Raw genomic sequence first — 27,063 nt, forward strand, 5'->3', positions numbered from 1 at the left:
TGGTCGGACACATGGCCAAATTATGGCGTCACGCCGAAAAACGGCGTGACATGCCGTCATTTGGCGTGGATGACCACGCGTTTTATGAGACAAGTCACGCCAAAAAGCGGCATGACAGGAAATTCACACCAAAAATTGGCGTGAATTTTTGAGTCACGCCGATTTTTGGCGTGACTTTTCTGTCATGCCGTTTATTGGCATGACACTTTATTCACGCCCCTGCAGCGGCGCGAAGTCACGCCGGTAGATTTTCAGTGTGGGGAAGCATATTCTTGATGTACCTGATTTTTGTGTTCTTTGATCGCAGCCTCTCCACCAGCAGCGCAGCAGCCCGTCATCGTCAACAACATCGTCGGTGGTGGCATGATGGCGTGCTCCAAGTGCGGCTCCAACTTCGTCTCGGTCAAGATGGAGTCCTCCTGCAAGACCCACTGCTGCTGCCTCATTTGTTGCTTCACGTAAGTCCTAAATACTTCTAGCAGAACCGTTCTGCCAAACCAAGTGTGGAAGACTGTGCCCAAAAATACTATGAGAGTTTATTGAGTGGTAATAAAATAAAATTTGACCCACTCACGGACAAGACGTTGACTTCGATTATATGGCATTAGTAATTTGTGCAGCAGTTGTAAATGATTATACCTTTTTATTTTTGACAATTTTGTCCGCACTTACTCACTTTTTCACTTGTCTTCAGAAGTCTCTGAATGCTTTCACCGAATGTGCTGTAACGTAGCTCAAATTTCAACTTAAGTCATTTAGAGTGTGGGTGTCACGGCGCACAGTGGGCCAGAAGACCGACCCCGCCGGCCAAAATTCTGGACGCGTTTTGAGCTCCAGTCGCTGCATGGGACTCGAACCGGACGTGTGACCCCACCGAACGATGAATCCATTGGTGGGGTCACTGCCGGTCACACGTTTGGTTCCCCGTTTAGCGGCAATGGAGCTCAAAACGGGTCCAGAATTTTAGCCGCCTCCACTGGTCTTCTGGCCTACTGTGCGGCGTCACTGTTATTTCCAAGACCGCTCTTTGACTAATTAAGTAATATCGCTTTTCTTTTTGTTTTTCGCCAGGCTCCCGTTTTGCTTCTTCCTGCCCTACTGCTGCGATTGGTGCAAGAAGCCCGTGCAGAGATGCAGCCGCTGCAAGGCCAAGCTTGGCTAATGCAACCGCAGCTGCTGCACCCGAAGTGAGGAGCGTCGGATAGTTAAGGAAATTCGCATGCGAGGCTCTGTTGATCTAGGTGTTTACTCAAAGTATTTCTACAAAACCATGTTTTAAAACCTACACTGCCTCCGATCTCTCTGCGGGGATCAAGTTGGGGTTCCACGTGGTTGAAAGATGTCTTGTGTTATGTCCTTTCGACGTGTATTATTTGAACATCTCTTTGTAGAATTGCCACGCCGATTGAACAAGCATTCATCGTTTTTACTGGCTACAAATCTGACAGCTAGCGTGGTTTTGTTTATATTTAGGGGTCTCTGGAGTGATGTTTGAATTACTAATGTGTTTGCTTTTAAGACTGTGTGCGTTCTTTTAGTTTGCGTGTTACGCATTTATTTTTAGTAACGATCGTAGCAATAATGGTCCATCTGTCCCTGTGTAACGGCTAATGATCTTTTTATTAGCTGTTGTCATGTGACACCCTTTAAGGGGGCTCATACATGTTAAAAGCACTTTTCTAAAAAAAAATTTTGATGTAGACGGATTAAGATTTTACAATTTCTGTGTTAAAATCATTTTAGATAATTGAGTAAGCTTCATTTTGGCTCAAGGGAAAGTGACTTTGGACATTTTTTAGAGATTTAGTCGAAACGTTTAAAATTTTGCTTCTCGTAAGATTTTGTTCGCATACTTGCTCAGATCTGTGGGGAAAAAATCAGGGAGACTCATCCCCAGTAGTGTCATAGAATTGACTACAATGGGCTTTATATCTGCAATAGTTTTCAAGAAAAAAAATAAAAACAATTTTTTGTTCAAAAATTTGTTTAAAAAATGGTTTAAAAAATTGTTTTTATTTTTTTTCTTGAAAACTATTGCAGATATAAAGCCCATTGTAGTCAATTCTATGACACTACTGGGGATGAGTCTCCCTGATTTTTTCCCCACAGATCTGAGCAAGTATGCGAACAAAATCTTACGAGAAGCAAAATTTTAAACGTTTCGACTAAATCTCTAAAAAATGTCCAAAGTCACTTTCCCTTGAGCCAAAATGAAGCTTACTCAATTATCTAAAATGATTTTAACACAGAAATTGTAAAATCTTAATCCGTCTACATCAAAATTTTTTTTTAGAAAAGTGCTTTTAACATGTATGAGCCCCCTTAAGGGGGGACCCTGGTGAAACTTTCAAGTAGGCTTCAAAATAATCCCAGAAAGTTGAAACTTTGCTTAATTATGAGGTTCATTATGGTGAGTTCCCAAAACAAAATTCAACCCAAAATGTTGAACGGTCTCTGAGAAAAGTGGCTTTTTAGTGTTTTTTGGAGCGTTGGGGAAAAATCTTCCTGCGTCTTTCATTGGGACGGAAAGGCTTGAAAATTTTTTTGGGTTATCCTAAAGATGTATAGAAGAGATTTTAGTGACGGAATTTTCAAATTCAACTTCTGTCCTGAGATATGAGTTTTCAAATTTCAACATTAATAAAAAAGTGATTTTTTTCCCTTTTTTCAAACTTTTAGGTGTGTTTTAAAAAAAGTAGGGCTGATATCAAGATCCCGTCACTAAAATTTGTCGACAAGTCATCAATGAATAGAGTCCATGCAAGACCACTCATGTAGGTGTCAACCAGGAACGCAGGAAGTCTTTCTACGACAAATTTTTTTGTCGACTGAGCAAAGCTGTGAAGTTGAGCGTAGAAGCCAACAACAACTGATCTCAATGTTATTTCCTTCCAAATGATAAAGAAACTACCCACTTAGCTTAAAGGTGTTCAACCTGTTGAATTTGAAACCTTCTATGCACATTTTTATCTATGAACTGTGAAAATACTATTTTTTGGAATTTTGGTGATTTTTTCACCAGGGTCCCCCCTTAACAACAGTACATGTTTTGTTCAGAGTTCCTGTTCGCATTTAAATTTTGTGTCGGAGAATGTGTGTATCATCTTTTTGTTGTCATTTTTAACTCATTATTTCTTTACACTGCTTAAGTGGATTTGTATTGGTTGTTAAATCTTTCCTATTCTGTAAATTTCTTGTCTACCCTGATGGCAGAGTTGTTTTTACGTTAAGTATCGCTGCTGAACGATCCCTGCTTTTGGAGGCCGACGGTCTTAAAACATAAAGATCATATTTTTAAATAAATTCTTATGTTTAATTTGTCTTAGTAGTGGAAACATTTCTTTTAACTCCCTTGTAGTCCTAAAAAAATTCGTCATTGACTCCACGCAATCTCAGATGAGATCTGTCGCAATTATTTCGGTAAAGTTACAACTCAGTTTGGGAAAAGGAACACAGGCTCTTACAATGCGGGCATTTATTATATAAATAACACTGTAAAGCCAGTGCCCAAGGAGAACAGGTAGTCAAACTAACTCAAATCATACTAACATCAAAGATGCTCATTTTGAGATCATGTTGACATACTTAGGACTTTTTTGTTCTCCCTAGGTGGTAAGTTTGCTTGACACAAATTTGGAAAGCTGCACTGCAAACATAACAGGCTACTAACACACTTACAAGTGCATGCTTGCAAGTACACACTTCCAAACGCGTGCTTGGCCAAGTACACACTTGCAAACGCATGCTTGACGCATGGAGTTATAAGGCATCAGGCATGCGTTTAAAAGGGTAACTTGCAAGCATGCATTCTTAAGTGTGTGCTTGGCCAATCATGCGTTTGTAAGTGTGTACTTGAAGCACTCATTTGTAAGTGTGTACTTGGTAGACAGTTAGGTTTAGCAAGCTTTGACCTGAAATCTTACGCTTGCCAAATTTTGGCAAGCTGGGAGTATTTCCTGGCCAAGATTCCTTTTTTTAGTGACAAGCAAACTCACTGCTTACTTTGCAGTGAAGTTTGTCCAACTACAGGGTTACAGGCTTGCCCAAAGATGCTTGAATGGGCGTTCATAATACGCTGTTGGAGTGGCATGTATCTCGAGCATGAACTGTCACACTTGTGTAACGATTTAAGACATGACTTAAAGTCGATGTTTGACTACTTTCAGTACTGTCAACGAGGGGAATCTAGGCCGCCAGTGAGTAATGTGGACCACCCCTGAAATTCTTCTGAATGATCGTCTTGGAGCCAAGTAGTATACGAGTTCGGATGCTAGTGACAGACGCTTTTCGAGTTAAAATCTGGTTGAGCACAAAAAATCAGGTGAGTGAAAATTTGGTTGTTCCAAAACAAAGAACCAAAGCAGAATAAATGTCGTTGAAACTGAAGCGACAATTAGCCATTGGAGAACAAAATTCTTATCACCATAAACGATATAATTACTGAGTAAACAACATCTTTTGCTATTATCTGCTCAATTAAAGTACATCAAGAATAATCATCTATTTCGTTCTTTTAAGTTATAAGAAAATTACTATTATTTCACGTACCCTGAAAAATAAATTTAGCGATAAGAGTACTCCATGAATACTTGGCGCAGACATTACAAAATTTTTTTGACTCACAATACTTGTCGTTGACTAACGGTTGGTCAACGAGTTGTTTTTGTAGGTGGACTGTTGATGCGTAAGTTTGTCATTGCGCAATCATCCTTCAGTCGCAGTATGACTTTGGTATACAAGCTATTTGTTCCACAACAAATCTTGTCGCTAAAAAAATTAGCAATAAATGTGTCGCTAAGTTTCGACAAAAAAATTTTCTGTGTAGGCGGCATCACCAATAGCGAGAAGAATATCCGGGGTGGTCCATATTACCCGCTTTTACGGTAGGTGAAAAAGGAGCACGCATAAAATGTGTACTGAAATCATAGAGCATGATTTATGAATTTAACTTTAACTACACCCTTGGAGGGAGTTTTTCAAAGGAATACCGCTCGCGCCGCGAACTTAGAATACACTCAAAACGAGGAAAGTGAAGGCATTACAGCACTGCTTTGTATAATGACGAGATGCTTAATGTTACGAAGGGTTTAGATTCATAACACGAAGCAATTCCCCGTAGATTTCGTTTCTTTCGCTTTCTTCGTGTTGCGAAGCGATGCTTTTCTTGTAATAGCGTAAGGAAAACTCAGTATGAATGCACTTTCCACATTTCACGCCACGGTTGTTGTAACAGGCTTCGCCAGTTGCGATAATGCACGCCCGGCGAGAGAGAGAGAGACATAGAGAGAGAGATAGAGAAAACGAACTTAACGCCACCCGAGTATGGGACCAACAAGGCGGTCCAGATATTACGTCACCCCTCTCAGGTCTCTTGTTGACCCCCCCCCCCCACACACACACACACCACCACCGGGCGATGACGTTTGCACGACGCCCTAAAGAGTGTGAGATTTGAGCGAGCTACAGCTCCAGGTCTCCTAATAACCCGGCACTCGCTTGACGATCGGCCTCAGCAAATATTGCAAGGTTCAGGCAACCGTGCGTCGCCATCGCCACCCGCCCGTGCGCCTCTGTTCAATACAGGGAACAATCCGCTTGTGTTGGTACGCAGTGGACGCCCCACCCAGTCACCGTCCACTACCTTCGGCGGTTCCCGAGAGCCGAGTGGCTGTCGACACCAACGCGATCATAGGAATTAAAGGTAATGCTTCATCGCGCTCACACCGAAAAAACGGTCCCAGGTTTTCCCAGAAACTCCCTGGAAATCGCGTATGTCATTACTAAAAGCTACGTGGGACAACCAGCAACCGTTTTTTCGTGCATTATCCTGTATGGGAAAGGGCAGGCTACGCAGTACGTCTCGGCCGATAGAAGATTTTCCCTCCGAGTGGGGTATAAATGCCGTGCTGCTGCGGCGTATGCCTTTTCACTTCAGCGTTAATGTTCCCGACAGTATAACTGCGTCTAGTGAATGCACATTGCCGAGTGCTACTTTCAGACGTGTGATTCTTGTCAACCTTAGGATAAGGAATCGAGGTATGTAATGTACAGCTGAGTTGAAGAAGAAATGCAGTCTATCTCATTACATCCCGCGACCGGAAGTCAAAGAGACTAAGCAAGTCCTTACACTGCTTCTCGTGCGCAGACATCTCTTTTTCTTACTTGCTCTTGTTCTTCAACTTCCGGTTCAGGACTTCGTTACCATAGCCTGTTGAAGTTTCGGTAAACGGGCCCTTTGACCCTTTGGCAGACGCCCAACCCCCGCTACATTCTTGCTGTGTCTGTCTTGTGCGTATTTCTTTTTTCAAGTTCTGTTCAGTTGACACTTCCGGTTGGAATTCTCATTCGCCTCCTCTCACATCGGTCGCTCTTCATGCTGGTTAGCGATTACTGGCCATTTCCGGTACGGCTGCACTGTAATCTTTCGGGCGCCCTTCATATTATCGTATGGTTAGCTGCCTGCTTGAGGTTCTTCTGCTGCTTATGATTTTGTGTTGCAGAAGGTATCGCGTTGCTTTAAGGAGAATAGACGTAAACCATGATTATGTTGAATTGAGCATTCTAGTCGTCGTCGATCGAAGAACAAAAAGAAGAACCCTCTTTCTCTTCGATCGGCGATGACTTCAATACTCCATTGTACCTTAGTCCAAAATTGACCTGCGACGGAAGTCAGAAACCAATTTCTGCAGCAGAACACTGACGGCAATAATCGCTACTGATGTGTGCTCCTTTTCCCTCACGAATGAGGGAGGCTGAAGTGTACGAATTGCTGTCGCAACCTTAATTGTGGTTTAGGACTATATCAGGGTTTCCGGTCTACAACGTACTCTCCACTAGTCTTCTCGTAGGGCTCTGCTAGTGTGCAGGCGTCAACCATAGAAGTGCTCGGTGAATTGTTGATTCATCTGGCTGGAAGGCCACCGAGAAGGTGATATCAGAACCTTGAACTGCTTTACCTAACTCATCTTCATATACAGTTCCAAAGCTCCTCTTCGACTGTCCTCTTCCGCTGCAACATTTCAGCGCTGTGTTATGCCTCGCGCTATTGGCTTTGACCTCTGGTTCTGCCGTATGTTAATTCATCAGAAGTGAACCAGAGTGTTCCGCAGGGTTTAGAGGTTTTGGTGCGATTGGGAACTGAACTCAGCGGCTTTCACTGTCCGGGTAAGCTGCCGATCGGTGTAATCGGGAAATACCTAAACTGCTGCGTTCATTCTTTCCATCTCAGCCACACTGCGCCGGAAGTCACTGCTATGAGCACCTTCTAAAGAAAAAGGAATTTATAGGGCAGTAAGCAGGAACAGGCCATTCAGCTCTTTCAGTCATCAATATTTCTGTATTTGAACTCGGCTGGTGGAGGTAGAACGTGAGCGATTAAGGATGTAGATTGTGGTCTTCCTACTTCCGGTATAGGTTTGATCCCACTCACACCCGTTTGGGACATGCATTGCTGAAACCGGAAAGAGCGCAGGCAACATATCCTTACAAACCTGTTCGAGTGCATTAGTCTAGAAGCGTCCCAAGTCGTCACTTTAAAGTACACTCTAAAAAAAGTTACTGAATTTTGTATCATTTTTGATGCAGGATTTTGTATTACAAGCATTGGTTACAAATATTTGTAAAGGTGATATAGAATTTTGTAACAGATGTGCCGGTTACAGAAAAATGAATCATTTTGGAGCTTGATACAGAAATTTGTTACATGAAGGTTACAATATTATGTTTGTAACATAACTGATACAGAAAATTGTAACTGGATACTAAACTCTGTACCAAAGATTAAACGATAATGTTTTAACGGCAAAATTGAACAGCAGTGGCCATAGAGACAAGTTAAACTTAGAGTTTTCATGTGCTTTTATTTTTCCCGACTCTGAATAAGAGATTCAGTCTCGTGTATGCTTGGCTGGCAAGGCCTCCGTCCCCTTACCGCGCGCGCCTCACGTCACCGGCTACCTGCGCCGCTCCCTCCATGGCGTCCGCACAGCGCAGTTGGTAGCGTTGCGGGCCGCCAACCCGGAGTCTGGGGTTCGATTCCCGACTTCCCAGAGTACATCTGGGAAAGTTGTGACTTGAAGAATGGCATAAGGATCTTCAATTAGACCCACGGAGGCTATGTTCGAGCAAAATTCTCATTTTGAAGCTTGATTGGGAAGAATTACGACTGTTTACAAATTTTGTAACCGTTACGAAATTCTGTAACCAAGTTACAAAGAAAAAAAACTGTATCCATCGTGATACTAATTTCTGTAACACATGTTATTGAAAAAGCTGCGTAACCATGTTACAAAATTCTGTACTGATATTTTTTAGAGTGTAATTTAACCTGCTTCAAATATCAATTTAGGAAGCGTATATCGGGTTCGTTGCCTACTCTCTTTCCTCCCAGCCTCCGGTTTTGCTCTTCAGTCGGGGTCGACCTGAATGCTCAATTTCAACGAAAGTCGTCAGTAGACACTTCTAGCAAGGCCTGGAGTGAAGAACAAGAAGATAAACATAAGCCGGAAACAGTTGCCGAATTACGCTTACGCTTATTTCTTGCTGACGAATGTTTATTCTCAATCCAAAAGTTCAAGGAAGCTTCATTTTTTAATACAATTTGATCTAAACCTGCCAAAAGCCCCGAAAAGGGCCGATTTCTTGTACTGTTTCCGGCTTATGTTCTTCTTCTTGTTCTTCACTTCAGGCCCCGCCAGAAGTGTCTATCACCTGCCGGTCTAAACGACTATCATATGAAATTTACTCAGCTCGTGCTTTGTACTTTCGTAGCCTTCGCTTTCTAGTTCCACTTACTTCATCTATGAAACTTCACATGGCATTCCGTTACCTCTGTCAACGCGTCTGAAAGAAAGAAACTTATCTGTAGTAGAAATTTCCCTCAACCTGATCGTCAGGCGATGCATTTCATCCCTGATATTCGAATTTGGGTTTTCTCGTCTTGACGATTTCGTATGTCAAGTCAGGCCTTGTTGGATTACTATTTAAATTAAGTCAAAGTTATTTGCAATCATTTTAGCTGCTGATCCTATTCTGGGTCACCCTTTTTTTTTCAAGTTCACATACATAGCCTTGTTATTGATGAATTATCCTATTTAACTTCGAAGCAGCAATTAATAACCTTAACTGCGCTAGCGCACAGGCCCCGTCCATCGTCCCAATTTACTTAGCCTCTCCAGAAGGCTGTTTCGGCCCTAACATGAATTTTACAACCTCACTGCAAGAAGAAAAAGACAACTAAAGTACACAAATTACTGGCAATTTTTTTTATCAGGAATTTATCGTACTTTTAAAGTTCAACAATTGTGACGAGTGCTGGGCAGTCCAGGCCTAGTAGTTTGTGTAATTCTCGTTGTACTTTATACAATCCCTGTTGCACTTCTAATGTACAGTTTTTGTTGTACTTTTAATGTACAGTTTTTGTTGTACTTTTGTTGTACTATTCACACTCTTTCTTGCCGTGCAGTAGCCCCCAGCATTGGGGCTGGGTCAGATGGGACGTGACGTCACATTCGTCGTAAAACAGGTGATAATCTGATTTATTCACTGTTATGTTTCCAGTTGAACTTCAATCATGGCGATGAAGAATTTGCTGTCGAAATTGAATGTCATTCAAGATACTTTCTCTAAACTACAATATGATCCGATAGAGCTTCCCAGGATTGTAGTCGTGGGCTCGCAGGTATGTAACTAAAATAATTTCATCTGGTCTGATAGGTGTTTACTTCACATTAAATTGTTATGTGGTTGTTTTTTCTGAAGCTTGGCAAGAATATGTGCATGCATTTCAAAATGCACGAATCTGTGCGCAACTGCGCACGAAAATGTGTGCATTGTTGCGCATGAAATTCGTGCATTTTGATACTTGTGCTCAGTTTCGTTCAAAGCTCATGCATTAAAAGCTACATCGTAATTTTGTGCGTCATTATTCCGCTCCATAGAACTTGAGATGTGTTCTAAAATACCGAATATGTGGACCTACACAATAAGTACTTTTCAATGAGTATCCGTCTTTGTAGGGTGTACAGCCTAGCATTTATTAGAATTTCTTAGAATGTCTGTACAAGGGTTTGACAGCATGCTATTTGTCCCCATGTTCCGTAAAGCTCCGTTTTATTAAAAAAATTGTTTCCCCCCGTGAATTATCAGAGGTTACTTGTTGCTTCAAGATTTAACTTACCGAAGAATCCGTTTTAAGTTGATTTTCTCGCTGTCTTTCGAAGGAATACCAGTACGTTCTTTTAGAAGAAATAAATATTGTCATTAATTTTAATGTTTATGGTGAGATGGTATCAGCAGATATACATTCTCACCAGATATAATCTCACCAATTATAATCCCACCACATATAAATCTCACGAGATATAAATCTCACCAGATATACAGTAATTAATTTTATTTGTTTAAACGCATATTCGCACGAGATATAAATCCCACCAGATATACAGTAATTATTTTTTTTAAATAAATATATATGCAGCTGTCCCTGCTCTTGCGACGCAACGCAACTACACTGCATACTCGACAGTGTGCTCAGTACACGCTATTTGACCTGTACTCACAAGTACACTCTAACGAGCTTCGCTAAATACACTCCAATGAGAGTGTGCTCAGATTAGTATAATCCAACGAGTGTGCTCAGGTCAGTAAACACTTAACGTAGTTCCCTTAAAACGAATGAAGCTGAGAACACGCTTGTGGGACTGTTCTCTTGGGTACACGCTAAAGAGAGTGTACAAGTGCGTTCAATCAAGACAGAGTTGACTTTGCAGAGTAGAGCACTTCAGATACCCGTTCCATACATATATAAACTGCAGTTCTGCAAACATGTTAACCTGCATTGCATATGATATGTTTTTATTGTTATACCTGGTGAGAATTATATTTTGTGGGAATTATATTTAGTGGGAATTATATCTGGTGAGACGGTTAATTTTAAAATATAAATATCTGTATATCTGGTGGGATTTATATTTCGTGTGAATATGCGTTTATAAAAATAAAATTACTAGATGTATATCTGGTGAGATTTATATCTGGCGGGATTATATCTGGTGGGAATGTATATCTGGTGAGGTAACCCCTTTATGGTAACAAGCACTTTCAGAGAGCTGAATTGACTTTTTGTTAAGTTTCATATCGTTTTTTCCTACGCTCTTGAGGGTGCTGTTGACGAAAATAGAATCCATTCTGACCCCGACCCACAGTTAAGTCCCATCATTAGTGTAGATTTTGATCACCACGGGCTATTTTTTGTGGAAATCAAACCCATTAGAGTAGTTGAGCTAACGCCGGACAAGAAGAAGAAAGGAAGAAATGCTTCAAGAACATGGCCGCCGAAGGCTCCTGATAGGTCCTAGCAGCCGACAAAGCCCCTGGCGGCCATGTTCTTGAAGCATTGTTCTTCCTTTCTTCTTGTCCGGCGTTAGCTCAACTACTCTATTCTACGGTTTGTCAAGGAAAGCAGTCTGCCGAAGGCAGGCTAGCGCCGCAGGCCAAAGGCAGGTGAATACGCCAGGCGTGGATTGTTGAAACTGGCGTAGCAGTGCGAAGCCTGTTACGGCAAGACACGGTCTGGCGTACACCTACCGTGTAGCTTGACAGTGACGTGTACTAGTCATAACTTGTCATTGTATTTCAGAGCGCTGGCAAGTCGTCAGTGCTGGAGTCGTTGGTGGGCCGGTCTTGCCTGCCACGAGGATCCGGGCTCGTTACTCGCTGCCCTCTGATACTTCAGCTGCACCACGTGCCCCGTGGCAGTAAGTTATCTCAACTCAACTAAAGCTTAAGCTGCGTCAAACTCACGGACGTCATGAGAATGATGCAATTTAAGGCCACATGAGGAATATTCAGTGATATTTAGTTTTTTCTATGTCTAGTAATTCAATTGTTTTTATTGAATTTTAAAAATTGAATTATTTATCATAGTTAAGATTAAATATCACGGAATATTCCTTATGTGGCCTTAAATTGCATCATTCTCAGTATAACTAGCAAGTCTGGTTCTAAATTTTTCAAGACGAAGCTTTACATTCGTCGAAATATGACTGCTGACTCGAATCGAAGCAAATCTAGGTGACAATCATTAATGGGTTGGTCTCTTTTGGAAACTTTAATATCTCCCAAAGTATTTAGTTAACCGCATTGGCACTTGGCAGGTGAAAAGAGAACATAACGATAAGTCTTTGGTGAAATTTTGAGCACTTTTGGTAATGACGTCAAATTTTTAGAAATATTTTTTTTTATTTTTAACAACAAGAAAATTCTGAAAAAAGAAATTTGTTTTACCAAAAATTTTTTTGACTCAAAAGCTATAGGTATACCAAGTTTGGTCCTAATCCATGAGGTGTTGGCAAATGACTTGCCCATGAGGTCTGGAATCTGCCTACTGCAGACTGATCATGAATTATCGTCAGTGCATATCAGTGCACTGCCATACCTCTGAAATGCAATGTCTACGTATTAATGTAAGGATGAAATTTTTTAACAACTGTTCAGAAAAGTTTATGTAGTATGTGGGCGTCACGATCTTTGAGAAAAGACCGCTTTTCACGTCATGTCCAGTTTGGATGGTTTTGATCTACTCTGGCAGTTAAGACTTTCGTAGGAGGCGTCAAACATTTATGTACTATTCATTATTTAACCCGCACATCCACTAATATTCACACTAAATGTTTATGTAGCATTTTGCACGTGCCACTTGCACGATTTTGTGCATGCGGGGAATTTGCGTAATATTGTGCGTGAAAATGCATAAATTTATGCGAATCTCTGCACAATTTTATGCAAAACGTCACGCAGGTCTAAAATCGTGCGTCATACGACGTGTAAAGTTCTTTGTAAACATTTAGTGTGGTTATTCACTGAGAATGAAAAAGTCATGATCAATATCCAATTTTGGGCGAGGTTTACTTTCTCACCCAAATTTGGGCGAGGAATGTTTCCTCGCCCAATTTGGGCGAGGAAAGCTTTCTCGCCCAAATTTGGGTGAGAAAGTGTGTATCAGCTCCCTATATAGCACCATAGTATTATGACCCAAATTTGGGTGAGGAAAGTTTCCTCACCCAAATTTGGGCGAGGAAAATTTCCTCACCCAAATTTGGGCGAGGAAAATTTCCTCACCCAAATTTGGGTAATAAAGAATTCCTCACCCAAAATTTTAGTCATGATCATGACTCTTTCATTCTCAGTGTTGCTTAAGTATCAGATCGTACAAGCCTCTTGTTGCTGGCATTTGATTGGAATGCTCTTGTAGCAGTCATTCGTCATTGGAGCGTCGTTACAAGTGAACAAAGTCCCTTCTCAACAGCCGATTCACGTGCCACTTGGTTCCTGCATAATCGCAATGTTTCTCTTTTGGTGTATTATGCGGTAAATTTGTGTTTCAGGCAACCCCTATGACCACGACGAGTGGGCAAAGTTTCTGCACGACCCAGATCGTATGTATTTCGGCGATGAGGAGATTCAAAATGAAATAATGGCGGAGACTATCCGTTTGGCCGGCAACAACCAAAACATAATATCGACACCGATCACCCTGAAAGTTTACTCGCCCGAAGTGGTGAATCTGACGCTCGTCGATCTGCCGGGCCTAACCAAGGTATGCATCTCCTCGCACTCTAGGAAGTGGTAGCCATTACCCTCAAATTTGGTCCTAAAGTAGGGACAGTGCGGGGAAAAACTGGACAGGAGAAGAACTGTACACCATATTTTACTTCACATACCGCATGCTCAGACTTACTTACTATCATACTTTAAAGTAGTTCAATTGAACCGCTGATGCCACGGAACAACTTTGGACGATTGTCATGCCTGTGCTTGCGGTATTTGAGTTAGGGTGTTCAGTTCTTCACCTGTCAAGTTCTTCCCCGCAGTGACCCTTCTAGAGGAAAAACGATTTACCGGAAGATCATCCACACGAACTTTTGACCTCTTTGACTGGTAACTGAGCTGTAAATAATTTTGTTCCTTTGTTTCAATTCGGAAGTTCCGTTTGCTAGTGTTCATTTCCATGTTAGAAGTATCAAAATCCGTAACTTGTGGCGGTTTGCTTATCAATTTAAATCTAACGCTTTAAGTTGTTCTATCAATAAATATAATATTTGGGCAAAACTGTTTTTGAACTTGCCGTTAAAGGCACTACAGTTGTAAGACAGGATATTGTTTTTAGTTAGTGAACAGTTTTGTGTATTTTTAACCTCTAATAATCGCTACATAATGTGATGCTGAAGATTGAACCTTCTTCTTTGTTTTTTGTTCCGATAACCCCTTTTCAATTGTATTCAGAAATAAGGTTTCTGCATCATGAACCTTCAACCTGCTTAACACATTTTGTTCGCGGTGGTGACATACATTCATTTACGTTTTTGAAATTTCTGTCTCAATTGTGAAATTTTGCCTTTTTCACAATTGAAAGTGAATGCACTGACTGACTTGTTTGCAAGGTACAGTGGATACCGTTTCTTGGGATAGAGCCACGGTAGTATCCCTGGGAACGGTGGAAACCCTCTTTCGGAATACCCTTTACAAATGGCATTAGAACTACGACCAACACCTCCATATCTCTCAGAGCGTACCGATGGCTCCTAGGAACAAAGGCCGATGTCGCGCGCTCCCTGGTAGGAGGCACGATGTCCCGCGCTGCCTGGTAGAAAGACCGATGTCAAGCGCTGTCTGAAACGGCCATCGTTTGACAAGTTATATCTCCTAAACCGTTAGAGTTACACTGAGAAAAAAGTCTGGTTAAAAGTACCGGACCAATCCTAGTTAAACGAGTACTAGTTACTCATACGAGAATCCTAGTAACTCTCACCAGATGATCAGGTGCAGTAACCAGATCGGGTGTTGTGACATTTACCAGGTGTCTGGTTAATAATCCTGGTAAATTTTACCAGACTGTTCCGTAATTGGCACCATACGTAAAACTTCGAAATATTCGTTTCAATTGAAATGTTCGGGTGTCAAAAAGTAAACTGCAACTGGTTTCGTTATTTTCGGAGTCTTAAATCCGAAAGAAACACTGGGAGTATTTCCCTGAGCCAGACACGTAGAGAGTCACCTGGTGGGGATCCCCTGCACCCACAGGCGACGTGGTGGCGCAGTGGTAACGTGCCCGTCTCACAAGTGTGAGATCCCGGTTCGAATCTGGAGGAGAGGAGGAGGGAAAAAAACAATTCAGAGGTTGTTCGTTAGCGAAATCGACGTCACATCAGGTTTCATCACTGGGGCAAACCAGGGCCAATCAGCAGAGCCCAAAATGGACCATCGACGATTTGGCCCATTTTTGGCTCAAATGTTACCTACCCATAGGTAAACATCGGGGTAAAATTTCAGCCACCTAGGTGTCTTTTCATAGGAGTTATGGGCAATCTTATTTTTTGATTTTTTTTCTTAAGTGGTTTTTGACCAAATTGCTACTTTTTCCCAAAAAATCCCTCTCAAGTCTACAGTTTTACCCCTAGTTGGCTGAAAACTCTCTTTCCCAACGTAAAATTGCATGAGGAATTCGTTTTCGGGGCCCCAAAACGGAGCCCTGGGCAGTCTATCATAGAGAAAAACGCCAATTTTGACGAAAATCACTTTTTTTAAGGTTTTACGTCGGTGCGTTTTAAAGCTACCCCCGAATCCAAACTTGGTCCACTCTATGCGGGAAATCGTACCTCATACCACCACCTAAAATAGCACGGCTCGACATTTGGGTGGTATGGGTATGGTTTGGGCGCTGCAGCCTTGGGAATTTTTAAATTATGAAAAACTAGAAAATTTCCCCCCTTACGTCGAGGTCAACCCTCATGCATTGGCTGTTTCGGGTTCGACTGAGGCCCCGCGGTAATATTTAAGTTAAAAAGGGCCCTTCTTACCCCTCACTACCATCACTGACCCTCTGAGAAGCGCACTGAGGTCACTTTTGGGTCCATGGCTGCAGCCAAAATGACAGAATTGACGAAACGCTTGAAGGGTAGGAAAAATTATCCTACGCGCCATGCGGGGGGGGCTGTTCTGGTCTAATAAAACATGTAGTCTAACATCTGCTTCTTTTATTTTGAAGGGGGTAATGATCACAATTTTGACAAATTTGGCAGTTAGATAAAATACTAAGCTAGGAACAAAACTTGGCTCATTATACATTGAACTAATTCGTAAATTGTTGATCATTACACTAAACTAAAAACAAAAACTTTGCTTAACACGTTCACGACCGGACTCTTTTTGGGCAAACTTCCGCTCGGGGCCGGCCCAAAAACCATGCATCTCTCAGACCTCGCGACTTGATATAAGCACGAATCATGCAATAACAAAACCAACCAGCCGAAGAAAAATCTGGGAACCCCGTGCCCGGACGACGGTCGCGAGGGCCATGCCCATTCACGGGGGTAGGGGGTTCCCGTGTGGACGCCGAACGACATAAGATGCGGGAACGCAGTACGGAAACACGGTTCTCAGTCAAAATGAGTACCAAAATCATTTTATTTTCCGAAAAAAAAGGAAGAAAACGCAAAAAGTCTCATTTTGAAGCTTGTATGGCCCTTTTTGAGTCCGGGAACCGTGTACCCGGACGGTCCTCTGGGGCATGTCCAGTTCGGGAACACCCGTACGTAAAAGCGGCCCCCGCAAGCTAAATGAGGGTATTTTCGGAATCAGCGGAGGGACCCCCGGCCATTCGCACACTTTTTGACCTGTTTTTAGCTGTTTTCAACCAATCCGATTTCCACACGGCCTTCTTGACGTGCAGCAGAATCGGGCCGTGTCAAAATCGAGTTGGTTGTAACAGCTCAAACCAAGTCGAAAAGTGTGCGAATGGCCGGGCTCGATGCGCTGATTCCGAAAATACCCTCATTTAGCTTGCTGGGCCGCTTTTAGTACGGGAACGGTGTTGCCGGACTGGACATGTCTCTGACGACCGTCCGGGAATCATGTTCCCGTACCAAATTCATCGAACGAGGTCCGTTCGAAAGTAACTTGCGTCTTTCGTAGAGGCGGTTCCAAAAAACGTGTCTCATGATCGTGATAATTCTGTGAGGCGAAATCGGAAAATCGGATTTGCCGGAAACGGTGTTCCCGGGTGGTCGTCTGGACTAGTTTTCCCCTGGGTTAAGCAAAGTTGTGTTCTTAGTTTAGTGTAATGATCAGCAATTTACGATATTAGTTCAATGTATAAGAGCCAAGTTTTTTTCCTAGCTTAGTATTTTTTCTAACTGCCAAATTTGTCAAAATTGTGATCATTACCCTCTTCAAAATAAAAGAAGCAGATGTTAGACTACATGTTTTATTAGACCAGAACAGGCCCCCGCATGGCGCGTAGGATAATTTGCCTACCCTTCAAGCGTTTCGTCAATTCTGTCATTTTGGCTGCAGCCATGGACCCAAAAATGACCTCAGTGCGCTTCTCAGAGGGTCAGTGATGGTAGTGAGGGGTAAGAAGGACCTTTCTAACTTAAATCTTACCGCGGGGCCTCAGTCGAACCCGAAACAGCCAATGCATGAGGGTTGACCTCGACGTAAGGGGGAATTTGCTAGTTTTTCATAATTTAAAAGTTCCCAAGGCTGCAGCGCCCAAACCATACCCATACCACCCAAATGTCGAGCCGTGCTATTTTAGGTGGTGGTATGAGGTACGATTTCCCCATAGAGTGGACCAAGTTTGGATTCGGGGGTAGCTTTAAAACGCACCGACGTAAAAAACCCTTAAAAAAAAATGATTTTTCGTCAAAATTGGCGTTTTTTTCTATGATAGACTGCCCAGGGCTCCGTTTGGGCCCTGAAATCGAATTCCCCATGCAATTTTACGTTTAAATGAGAGTTTTCACCAAATAGGGGTTTAAAAATGAGACTTGAGAGGGATTTTGGAAAATGTAGCAATTTGGTCAAAAAACCCCTTAAGAAAAAAAATCAAAAACTAAGATTGCCCATAACTCCTATGAAACGACACCTAGGTGGCTGAAATTTACCCCGATGTTTTCCTATGGGTAGGTAACATTTGAGCCAAAAATGGGCCAAATCGTCGATGGTCCATTTTGGGCTCTGCTGATTGGCCCTGGTTTGCCCCCACTACGAAAAAATATTTTATTAAATTTTGGACTTCTTACTTCAGTTTTGTAAGCACATTAATAACCAGGATGTTTTGGGAAAAACTACCAGAAGGGGGCCTGGCGGCATTGTGAGGATAACTATAAAAACTGGTACGGTTTTTCTAGACTGAGGCCAACTAGACAGTTTAGTATTTTTTACCAGAATTTAGTTGAGTTATATTCTATCAGACAGTCTGGTATTTGGTACCAGGATTCTGGTTATCGTTACTAGACTTTTTTTTCAGTGTAGGTCGGTACTGTAAGCGAGCCGATTGTAGATCTAAGTTGGAACTAAAATCGGCTCGCTTACAGTACCGACCTAACTCTAACGGTTTAGGAGATATAACTTGTCAAACGATGGCCGTTTTAGACAGCGCTTGACATCGGTCTTTCTACCAGGCAGCGCGGGACATCGTGCCTTCTACCAGGGAGCGGGCGACATCGGCCTTACGCGGTAGTGCCTCTTTCTATCTGAAATAATCTCTCATCGCTGGTCCAGTCTCAAGCCGTTGGGTCGCGAACGGGACGGGGATCATCTGCTGTGCCTCATATTACTTTCTTCTCAATAACTGCCCTCAGCCTCATTGTCTCTGATCGTTCTACCACGTCGCTTCTTTCAGGTCGCTGTCGGTGACCAGCCTGAGAACATAGAGGAACAGGTCGAAGAGCTGATCATGGATTACATCGCACCTGCTTCTACCATCATCTTGGCGGTAATGACGGCCACTGCAGATATGGCAACGAGTGAAAGTCTGAAACTCGCCAAACGGGTGGATCCGACAGGGGAGCGTACGATTGCCGTCGTAACGAAAATAGATCTCATGGATCGAGGTAAGCCGCACGTCGTGTTTGTATGCCGACGGAATCTACTCGGGAATATCATATGCTTGCTAAGTCGTACCTCATGTGCACTGTTATTCAACGAATGTGACGTCACATTCGTTAGAATGTGAATTTTGTCACGTTCGTTTGAACGTGACACGGCCATTATGCGGCCGTCTGATGCGGGTGCACTGAGAAAAAAGTCTGGTTAAAAGTACCAGACCAATCCTAGTTAAACGAGTACTAGTTACTCATACGAGAATCCTAGTAACTCTCACCAGATGATCAGTTGCAGTAACCAGATCGGGTGTTGTGACATTTACCAGGTGTCTGGTTAATAATCCTGGTAAATTTTACCAGACTGTTCCGTAATTGGCACCATACGTAAAACTTCGAAATATTCGTTTTAATTGAAATGTTCGGGTGTCAAAAAGTAAACTGCAACCGGTTTCGTTATTTTCGGAGTCTTAAATCCGAAAGAAACACTGGGAGTATTTCCCTGAGCCAGACACGTAGAGAGTCACCTGGTGGGGATCCCCTCGACCCACAGGCGACGTGGTGGCGCAGTGGTAACGTGCCCGTCTCACAAGTGTGAGATCCCGGTTCGAATCCGGAGAGGAGGAGGGAAAAAAACAATTCAGAGGTTGTTCGTTAACGAAATCGACGTCACATCAGGTTTCATCACTACGAAAAAATATTTTATTAAATTTTGGACTTCTTATTTCAGTTTTGTAAGCACATTAACTAACCAGGATGTTTGGTAAAAACTACCAGAAGGGGACCTGGCGGCATTGTGAGGATAACTATAAATCTGGTACGGTTTACTAGACTGAGGCCAACTAGACAGTTTAGTACTTTTTACCAGAATTCTAGTTGAGTTATATTCTATCAGACAGTCTGGTATTTGGTACCAGGATTCTGGTTATCGTTACTAGACTTTTTTTTCAGTGTGTCACATTCGTTTAAGCGTGGATCAACATTCAAATGGATGTGACAAAATTCACATTCTAACGAATGTGACGTCATTCGTTCAATAACAGTGTCGTCAAGTAAAAGGTGCAAAGTACTTCCTTTCATGCCTTTGGAAGGTTGCATCCTCGTAGAGACCACTCTAAATTATTACCACTGAAAACTTAAGGAGAGGTTCTACTGAAAATATTGCATTTTTCAAATTGAGCCCTAGTGTAAACATTTGTTGCAGATGTCAAGTACTACATAGTTAGCAGTCAAACATGAAATTTAGAGCCCAATACCTTCCTCAAAATCCAGTCGGAGAGGTTTTTTCAACCTATTTTAGCAGTATCTCAAATTCTCCTACGCAAAGTTTTTCAACGTAAACTGATGTTCTGGACATTTTTCACTTCTTAGGCTCATATGCAAGAAAGCGTGGCATCACCGAGACATGGGACCCAGCAAATTTATTTTGGCATTGCTTTTCAGAAAAAAACAAACTTTAAAATATCAAGATTTTTACCATTGTCTTGCAATATTAGTGACATGCGATCATCAAAACACAGCCTATGATTTTGTAGTGGTCCCAGCATCTTACTAATGCCACGGTTTATCAAGTATGAACCAAAGAAGTGAAAAATGCCCAGAACATCAGTTTACGTTGAAATACTTTGCGAGGAGAATTTTTGAAGTTACGACAAGAAATAGCAGAAAATTCCTCTTCGACTGGATTTGGGGCTAAGTATTGCTCTCCTAACTTCAAATTTTACAACTTACAATGAAATACTTCAAATTTACAATGAATTTTGATAGTGGGACTCACTTTGAAGAAAGTAAGATTTTCAGTAGAACCTCCCCTTAATGGTCGGACACATGACCGGCGTGACAAAAAGTCACACCAGAAAGTGGCATGACAAGAAATCTCGCTGAAAAACTGCACGTTATTTGAGTCACGCCGTCATTTGGCGTGTATTACTATGCTTTTCATGAGAAAAGCCATCCCTTAAACCGGCATGACAAGAAATTCACACCTCATATTAGCGGGAATTTTTGACTCACTTAAGTAACTTGAACGACCTGTGGTAATTTCGGTGAGGCTGCGCCATCGACCTGCATGGAAGTCGAGTTACACTACTCCTGTCCTAAGTTATCTCATGGTTTGGGTAACTTTGAACAGGTGTGGCGTACGAACAATTCAATGCAGGCCTATAGGGCTGTTATGCCGAAACAACCTCAAGTCACTCCTTGTAACCTGGAAGAAAGGTTCCTCCCATTCTGAACACACTGGTAAAACAAAGGCATAAAAATTACGCCCTTTAGGGCATAAATACTCTTTTACGCCCTTGCAAGGGCATAAATCGTTTAATGCCCTTGGGAAGGGCGTAAATGGTATAGGAATTTCAAGCAAAATTTTAATGCCCTTCCCAAAGGCATTAACGATTTATGCCCTTTAAGGGCGTAAATCGTTTACGCCCTTAAAGGGCATAATTTTTATGCCTTTGTTTCACCAGTGCATGCCTTTAAATCTAGACAATATCTGTTTAAAGGTACCAATGCCGCAGACATATTAGCAGGCATGGTCATTCCAGTCAAACTAGGAATCATTGGTGTGGTAAACAGATCCCAACATGATTTAAACTCCAAAATGGTAATCATGCTTCATTGTGTCCTATCCTTCACGGAATAGTTCAGTTTTTGAATGAGTCTTATTGTTTCAGAGTTTGAGAGAAATGCGTCGTAAGGAAAGTCAATTCTTTGAAGAACATTACAGGGATATTGCTGCCAGAGCTGGTTCTGCGCATCTGGCTGCTCGGCTTGAAGAACTGCTTTCGAATCACATCAATCGATGCATTCCTGATGTCCAGGTAAGAGTTCGATTTCTTTCTCACTCCCAAATCAAACAAATAAGGGACCAAATCCCCGTTTCATGATACAAATGTGGTTTCTTTCAGAATAAACTACGAGAAGGGATAACAAACTGTACTAAGATTCTGGAAGAATGTGGTGAATTCCTGCATGACAAGAAATCTGCTTTGATGAGCATCGTGACGGACTTCAGTAAACAGTTCCAAAGTCTGTGTGATGAGGGATCTGCAGACTATCAATCCTTGGAATTGTAAGTACGACGCACGCTCAGCGGAATTTCCACTTTTTTATACTGACTTGACCACTTTCCGGATAAGTCCTGTAGCTTTAAAATTGGAATGTTTTACGGTATATTTGATACACAAACTATCCATGCACTGCAATGGGAGTGGTTCAGATTTAAAGCCTAGACTTACTTGGAAATTGAAACTTAAGAAATTCTGTATGCAATGAAATTTTAGACTCTTTATGCACGAAGGCCATGTCGACCGGATTGAGATGTGTTATCATGCATCTGTTTACTATCTCATTTCATCCTGGGGGGATGACATTTTCACGAGAAAAACCCGTTTTCGTTCAGAACAATCTAAAAAGCTAAGTTGATATGTAGAAAACTGCTCTTGTTTTACTGGCACTCAAGTTGGAATGGAAAGGGGTGTTTATGTTACATTTTAAAGCTCAAAGACCACGCTGTTAACGCACCACGTTGCGTAATGAAAGCATTAACTACAATCATACCGAATCTGACGATTTCCTCACAGGGTTGGTGGTGCCAAACTGTGCGACATTCTGCACGGTAAACTAGAAAAGGCCTTAACAATGGCTGCCCCTTGCAAATCTTACACCACGGATGAAGTTTTGGTTGCCATGCGGCAGTCTAATGTTTTAAAGCCACCATTTTTGGTTTCTCAGTTAGCATTTGAGAAACTGATGAAACCTCTGATAAAGACTATGAAAGGGCCGACCGTGGCGTCTGTGGAAGCCGTTCAAGAGGAATTGATGAACATGTGTCAGTCATGCATCCCGGCGCAAGCTCATCGTTTCCCACGCCTTAAACAAGATATAACCCGAGCAATGAAGGAAACTATTGAAAAATGGGTTGAAAAGGTCAAGATGATGGTAAGTCCAAGCAACACTTTCTGAAGTTGTATCCTTGTTGCGACACCGAGGTTCTGGCAAAGCTCACTCACTTTACGCTCAAAAAGGCCGCTCAAAACAGTTATCCGGCCCCATATCTCATCTTTATTCTTCCCTTCCATTTGTTTCCGTTCCATTCTCTATCTTAACCAAATTAATATGTGGTTTCATGCGCATGAGCTTTGCTCAAAAATGATGGGAAACGTAGTGAACTTTGATATACGTGGAAGACAAACCATGTCTGGTCATTGCGGCATCCGGAAGCTTCTATCTAAAATTCAATATGCTCCCCCGCTGCGTCGTCCCTGGAACCATTGCCGTCTCCCTGCGCTCGGTGAAGCTGTTCCTTTTCAAGCCTTGGTCGGAAAATTGAAATTTTCTCGAATTTTGAGTATATTGTACAGTGTCTTCTTTCTAAATATGTCCAAACCATTTAAAAATATTTAATATTTAGTCGTAGAAAGCATGAGGTACATTCCGCTAGGCGGAGGTTCCGGCCAGCTCCGTTGCGGGTGAATTACGACTGCATGCGTTTTAAATTCACGAATTTGGTATGAAACTGCGCGAAAATAAAGTCGCGTTCATACTGAGTGTTCTACACCACTCTACAAACTGAAGTGTGTACTCAGTATGCATCTACAGGTGCATTCTTACAAGTTAACACATACAGATGCATACTTAGCTGAGTACACATCTACAAATGCATACTTAGCTGAGTACACATCTACAAATGCATACTCAGCTGAGTACACTCCTACAGATGCATACTTGGCTGAGTACACACCTACAGATGCATACCTAACCTCTCCAAGTATGCATCTGCAGATGTGTACTCAGCCAAGTATGCATCTGTAGATGTGTACTCAGCTAAGTATGCATCTGTAGGTACTGAGTACACACTTCAGTTAGCAGAGCAAGCAATACGACCCCAAAATTTTTTTCAAGTATGCGCTGCTTTAGGGATTGATAGTTCCATCCAGCATCAAATCCTGAAAAATTCACAAGAATTCCCATCGTGCACTCCCGGAAACGTTGTTCGAAGTTCGCCACACGGTAAACACGGAACCTGGTTTTCCCAGGAGGCTAATGGTGAAGGCATAGGCGATTTCCAGGGAGTTCCTGGAAAAACCAGGAACAGTTTTTACCGTGCATTTTGGATGGAACGTCCTTATTGCGTCTAAGCTGTGCCCCTAATTCTTTGTGTGTGTGTGTGTGTGTGTGTGTGTGTGTGTGCGCGCGCGCACGCGTGCGTGTAAGTTTTTTTCTTAAGTATGCTTCTTTTTTTTAGGTGGAAGAGTTTGTGGCGTCAGAATGCAGCCACATAACTTATCATCGAATATCTGGTGTGGTAATGAATGATATCTTGGCAAATGGTGAGTCTGAAGAGGGAGAATGTGAGAGTGACGAAGATGATAGTATTGATCACACTACGCATTTCAATGAGGGTGGTGCTATGAAGCTACAGCTTGTGAGGCAATTCAAAGAGGAGAAACATAAAGATAAACGAGCCGAAATTGCCTCTCAGGTTGACCTATTGACAATGTCCAGTAAGGACAAAAAGCAGATCAACATTCTAGGTAAGTTATGTAAGCCAGTGCTAACTGTTTGAAAACCGAATCAACCCTTCGGTTTGTTGTCTAATCTTGTCCATTCAATGTCAAATAGTTAGGATCCAATATAACATATTAAATCACTACGTAGGTTTTTCTGCGCGCTTATGCACGAAATAGGGTATTCCAATGCTCTTCCAGAACGGAAGTGATTTGGCAGAGTTTGCATGCATTTCTAAGTATTTTCCTGAAGTGATGACGACTATCTTTTTCCGATTTCAGGTAGTATGATTGACCATTACCACCGATTAGTCGCACAAACTTTGCAAGACTGCTCGGCTAAAGCTGTAGTCAATTTCCTCGTGACGAAGGTGCGGGACTCGCTGCCCTTGGGGCTTTTTTCTGATCTGCAAGGAGATTTGGATCGTTTGTTTGAGGAAAACCCAGAAATAGATCGCAAGCGTCGAGAAACCTGCAAGAGAGAAATGGTAAGTAATGTTGTAGTTTCCGCACCGAATGGCATTTAATGACGACATACGATAGATGCCCGCTCCAAAGTTGGCATGCCTGAAACCGGGCGCCTCTATCGCGTGTTCCTCTGTTCGGTGCGTCAAATGTCGCCCCGTTACTGAGCAGGTGTGTCGCCAACACACTCAAAACCGTACGAAGTATTTTGAGCACACTCAGTGCAAACTAATAAACTTTTTCATACGAAAAGATGGTTCGTAAATTACGATAATTATTTTTATTGAAAGCTAATATATGCTCCAAATACTTTCTTATAACAAGCTGCTTTTGTTTGCAATGTCTAAAACAGTTTGGGAGGTTTTCAGAGTTAAGTGTCCCGGTAGGGTGGGCCGTCAAACGCAAATTTTCAATATTGCAAACGTATAATAGCGTAATACTTGATGGCATCACAGACTCAACGCGACCTGCGCACAGTGGGCCAGAAGACCGGTGAGGCGGCCAAAACTCTAGACGCGTTTTGAGCTCCAGAGTCGCTAAATGAGACTCAAACCGGACGTGTGACCCCACCAATGAATTCCTCGTTCGGAGAGCAATCCATTGATGGGGTCACACGCTTGGTTCGAGCCTCATTAAGCGACTCTGGAGCTCAAAACGCGTCTAGAGTTTTGGCCGCCTCACCGATCTTCTGACCCACTGTGCTGCCCCTGGTCTGTAACTTAAAGTTTGACCCTCGCGCATCAACGTTAAAGATTCAAATTTTGACTTTTTGAGTTTTCTTGAAAAAGTGCGAAAAGCAGGGTTTCCGACAAAGGTTGTCCAAAAACCACTCGGCCCGCCCTAGTACCTAGAAACTGAGTTACATTTGGCACCCTCAACAGAGGAGTTGGCAAGAAAGGCCCCTAGCTTCAGGGCTATGCCACATTTGGAGTGTAGAGCATGCCAGAAGCCACCATCATGGGAGGAGCTCACACACGTTAAATTTTTTGTTCTCTTTCAGGCGCTGTCGGAGGCTCTACGAGTCATCACAGACCTCGAAGATTAATTGCAAGAAGTTAAGCTACAAGAACTGTTCCTTTTGCTAGGTGTGCTGCACTCTCATCCCAATGAATAACCATTTTCAAAATTAAGTCATTCATGTGGGGTGAAAGGATTCTTGTGACTTCGAATATTGTGTGCTATTTTAATGAGGCAGCTTCACTCATGTAACAGATTTTTCTTTTTAATGGAAAGGTTAGCCAAGGACACCGTTCGTGCGTCTTGATGTCAGATCAAAATGGGTCGTACGCACATGGAAAACCGAAAAACTGATGCTGCCTTTGTTAATTTTTCTTCAAATTTATTTTATTTAATCTTCATTTTATTCTGAGAACTTAAATGTTATGGTTGATCTTTGCATGTGTTGAGGGTATCATATGCTTAGTGGGTGGTTATTATGCTAGCTGAGGGAACTAAAAAGGGTTATTTAGTTTCGTCAGGATTTAATTTTATGGAGGTACGATATTTTTACGTTTTTTTACAATATGTGTATCTGGGCCAAGTCTTAATTAAGATGAAGAGTGTTCAATTCATATATGTTTACGTGTTTTGTTCTTATGTCATTTTACTTATCTTTGAATAATACTAATATTTTTAGAAAATAAGCTTGACGGGAGAACATTTCGTTCTATAGTATCGTGTTTGACTCTGTGTGCTTACATGTTGGGGTTGATCTTTGCATGTGTGGAGGGTATCATGATTCGTAGTTTACTTGAAGGAATTAAGGAAGGATCAGCTAGTTTCTTCAGGATATAATTTTATGGAAGTTCAATATTCCTGTGGTTTTTTACAATATGTGTATCTGGGCCAAGACTTGATCAAGATGAAGAGTGTTCAATTCATATATTTTTACTGGTTTTGTATTAACGTCTTTTTACCTATCTTTTAATAATACTAACATTTTCACTCAATAGGCTTGACGTGAGAACAGTTCGTTCCTTAGTATCGTGTTTGACTGACGTGTTCTCAGCAAGCCGAAACTGTTTCATTTAGGTTAACTGAAATAAACTTTTGTCGTTTCTTTCACTAAGCGTGTACTTACTGCATATGGCCTCTCGCCACATTGCCCTCTGATCATCCTGATGTTTTGTGGCCATATTACCCATCTAAAAAGACTAAGAATGACAAAGTATCATGCCCGGCTAAAATCAAAATGTTGATTTTTTCTC

General features: G+C 42.0%; 2 protein-coding genes and 1 long non-coding RNA gene across 15 annotated transcripts in view; 2 read left to right on the plus strand and 1 right to left on the minus strand.

Annotated features, from left to right (window-relative positions):
- The window catches only part of LOC117639239, a 2,093-nt gene extending 867 nt beyond the window's left edge, over nt 1–1,226 (plus strand). Inside the window, exons 2-3 of the mRNA XM_034374723.1 lie at nt 308–458; nt 1,072–1,226. Of these exons, the coding sequence (XP_034230614.1) occupies nt 308–458; nt 1,072–1,162 (242 nt within the window). The 3' untranslated portion in view covers nt 1,163–1,226. The remainder of the gene's footprint in view (nt 1–307; nt 459–1,071) is intronic.
- The window catches only part of LOC117639240, a 19,569-nt gene extending 8,552 nt beyond the window's left edge, over nt 1–11,017 (minus strand). Inside the window, exons 1-2 of the long non-coding RNA XR_004587358.1 lie at nt 11,007–11,017; nt 8,055–8,056 (exon numbers count right to left, since the gene is read on the minus strand). This is a non-coding gene — a long non-coding RNA (uncharacterized LOC117639240). The remainder of the gene's footprint in view (nt 1–8,054; nt 8,057–11,006) is intronic.
- LOC117639236 (dynamin-1-like protein) lies at nt 5,422–26,924 on the plus strand. Of its 13 annotated transcripts, none has more exons than XM_034374708.1 (12): nt 5,422–5,701; nt 9,559–9,679; nt 11,639–11,756; nt 13,386–13,597; nt 18,686–18,896; nt 21,386–21,486; nt 21,557–21,703; nt 21,791–21,954; nt 22,466–22,823; nt 24,130–24,418; nt 24,674–24,879; nt 25,857–26,924. In XM_034374708.1, the coding sequence occupies exons 2-12, from the start codon at nt 9,572–9,574 to the stop codon at nt 25,899–25,901; spliced, it is 1,959 nt and encodes a 652-aa protein (XP_034230599.1). In that variant the 5' UTR covers nt 5,422–5,701; nt 9,559–9,571; the 3' UTR covers nt 25,902–26,924. The 13 variants fall into 13 exon arrangements, with proteins under 13 accessions (XP_034230599.1, XP_034230601.1, XP_034230610.1 ...); XM_034374710.1 differs by lacking the exon at nt 5,422–5,701 and adding an exon at nt 5,822–6,036; XM_034374719.1 differs by lacking the exon at nt 5,422–5,701 and adding an exon at nt 6,094–6,115.
- The last annotated feature ends 139 nt before the right edge of the window (nt 26,925–27,063 follow it).

Source organism: Thrips palmi, unplaced genomic scaffold (assembly GCF_012932325.1).
Source record: "Thrips palmi isolate BJ-2018 unplaced genomic scaffold, TpBJ-2018v1 HiC_scaffold_11, whole genome shotgun sequence".
In the NCBI taxonomy this organism is placed as follows: Eukaryota; Metazoa; Arthropoda; class Insecta; order Thysanoptera; family Thripidae; genus Thrips; species Thrips palmi.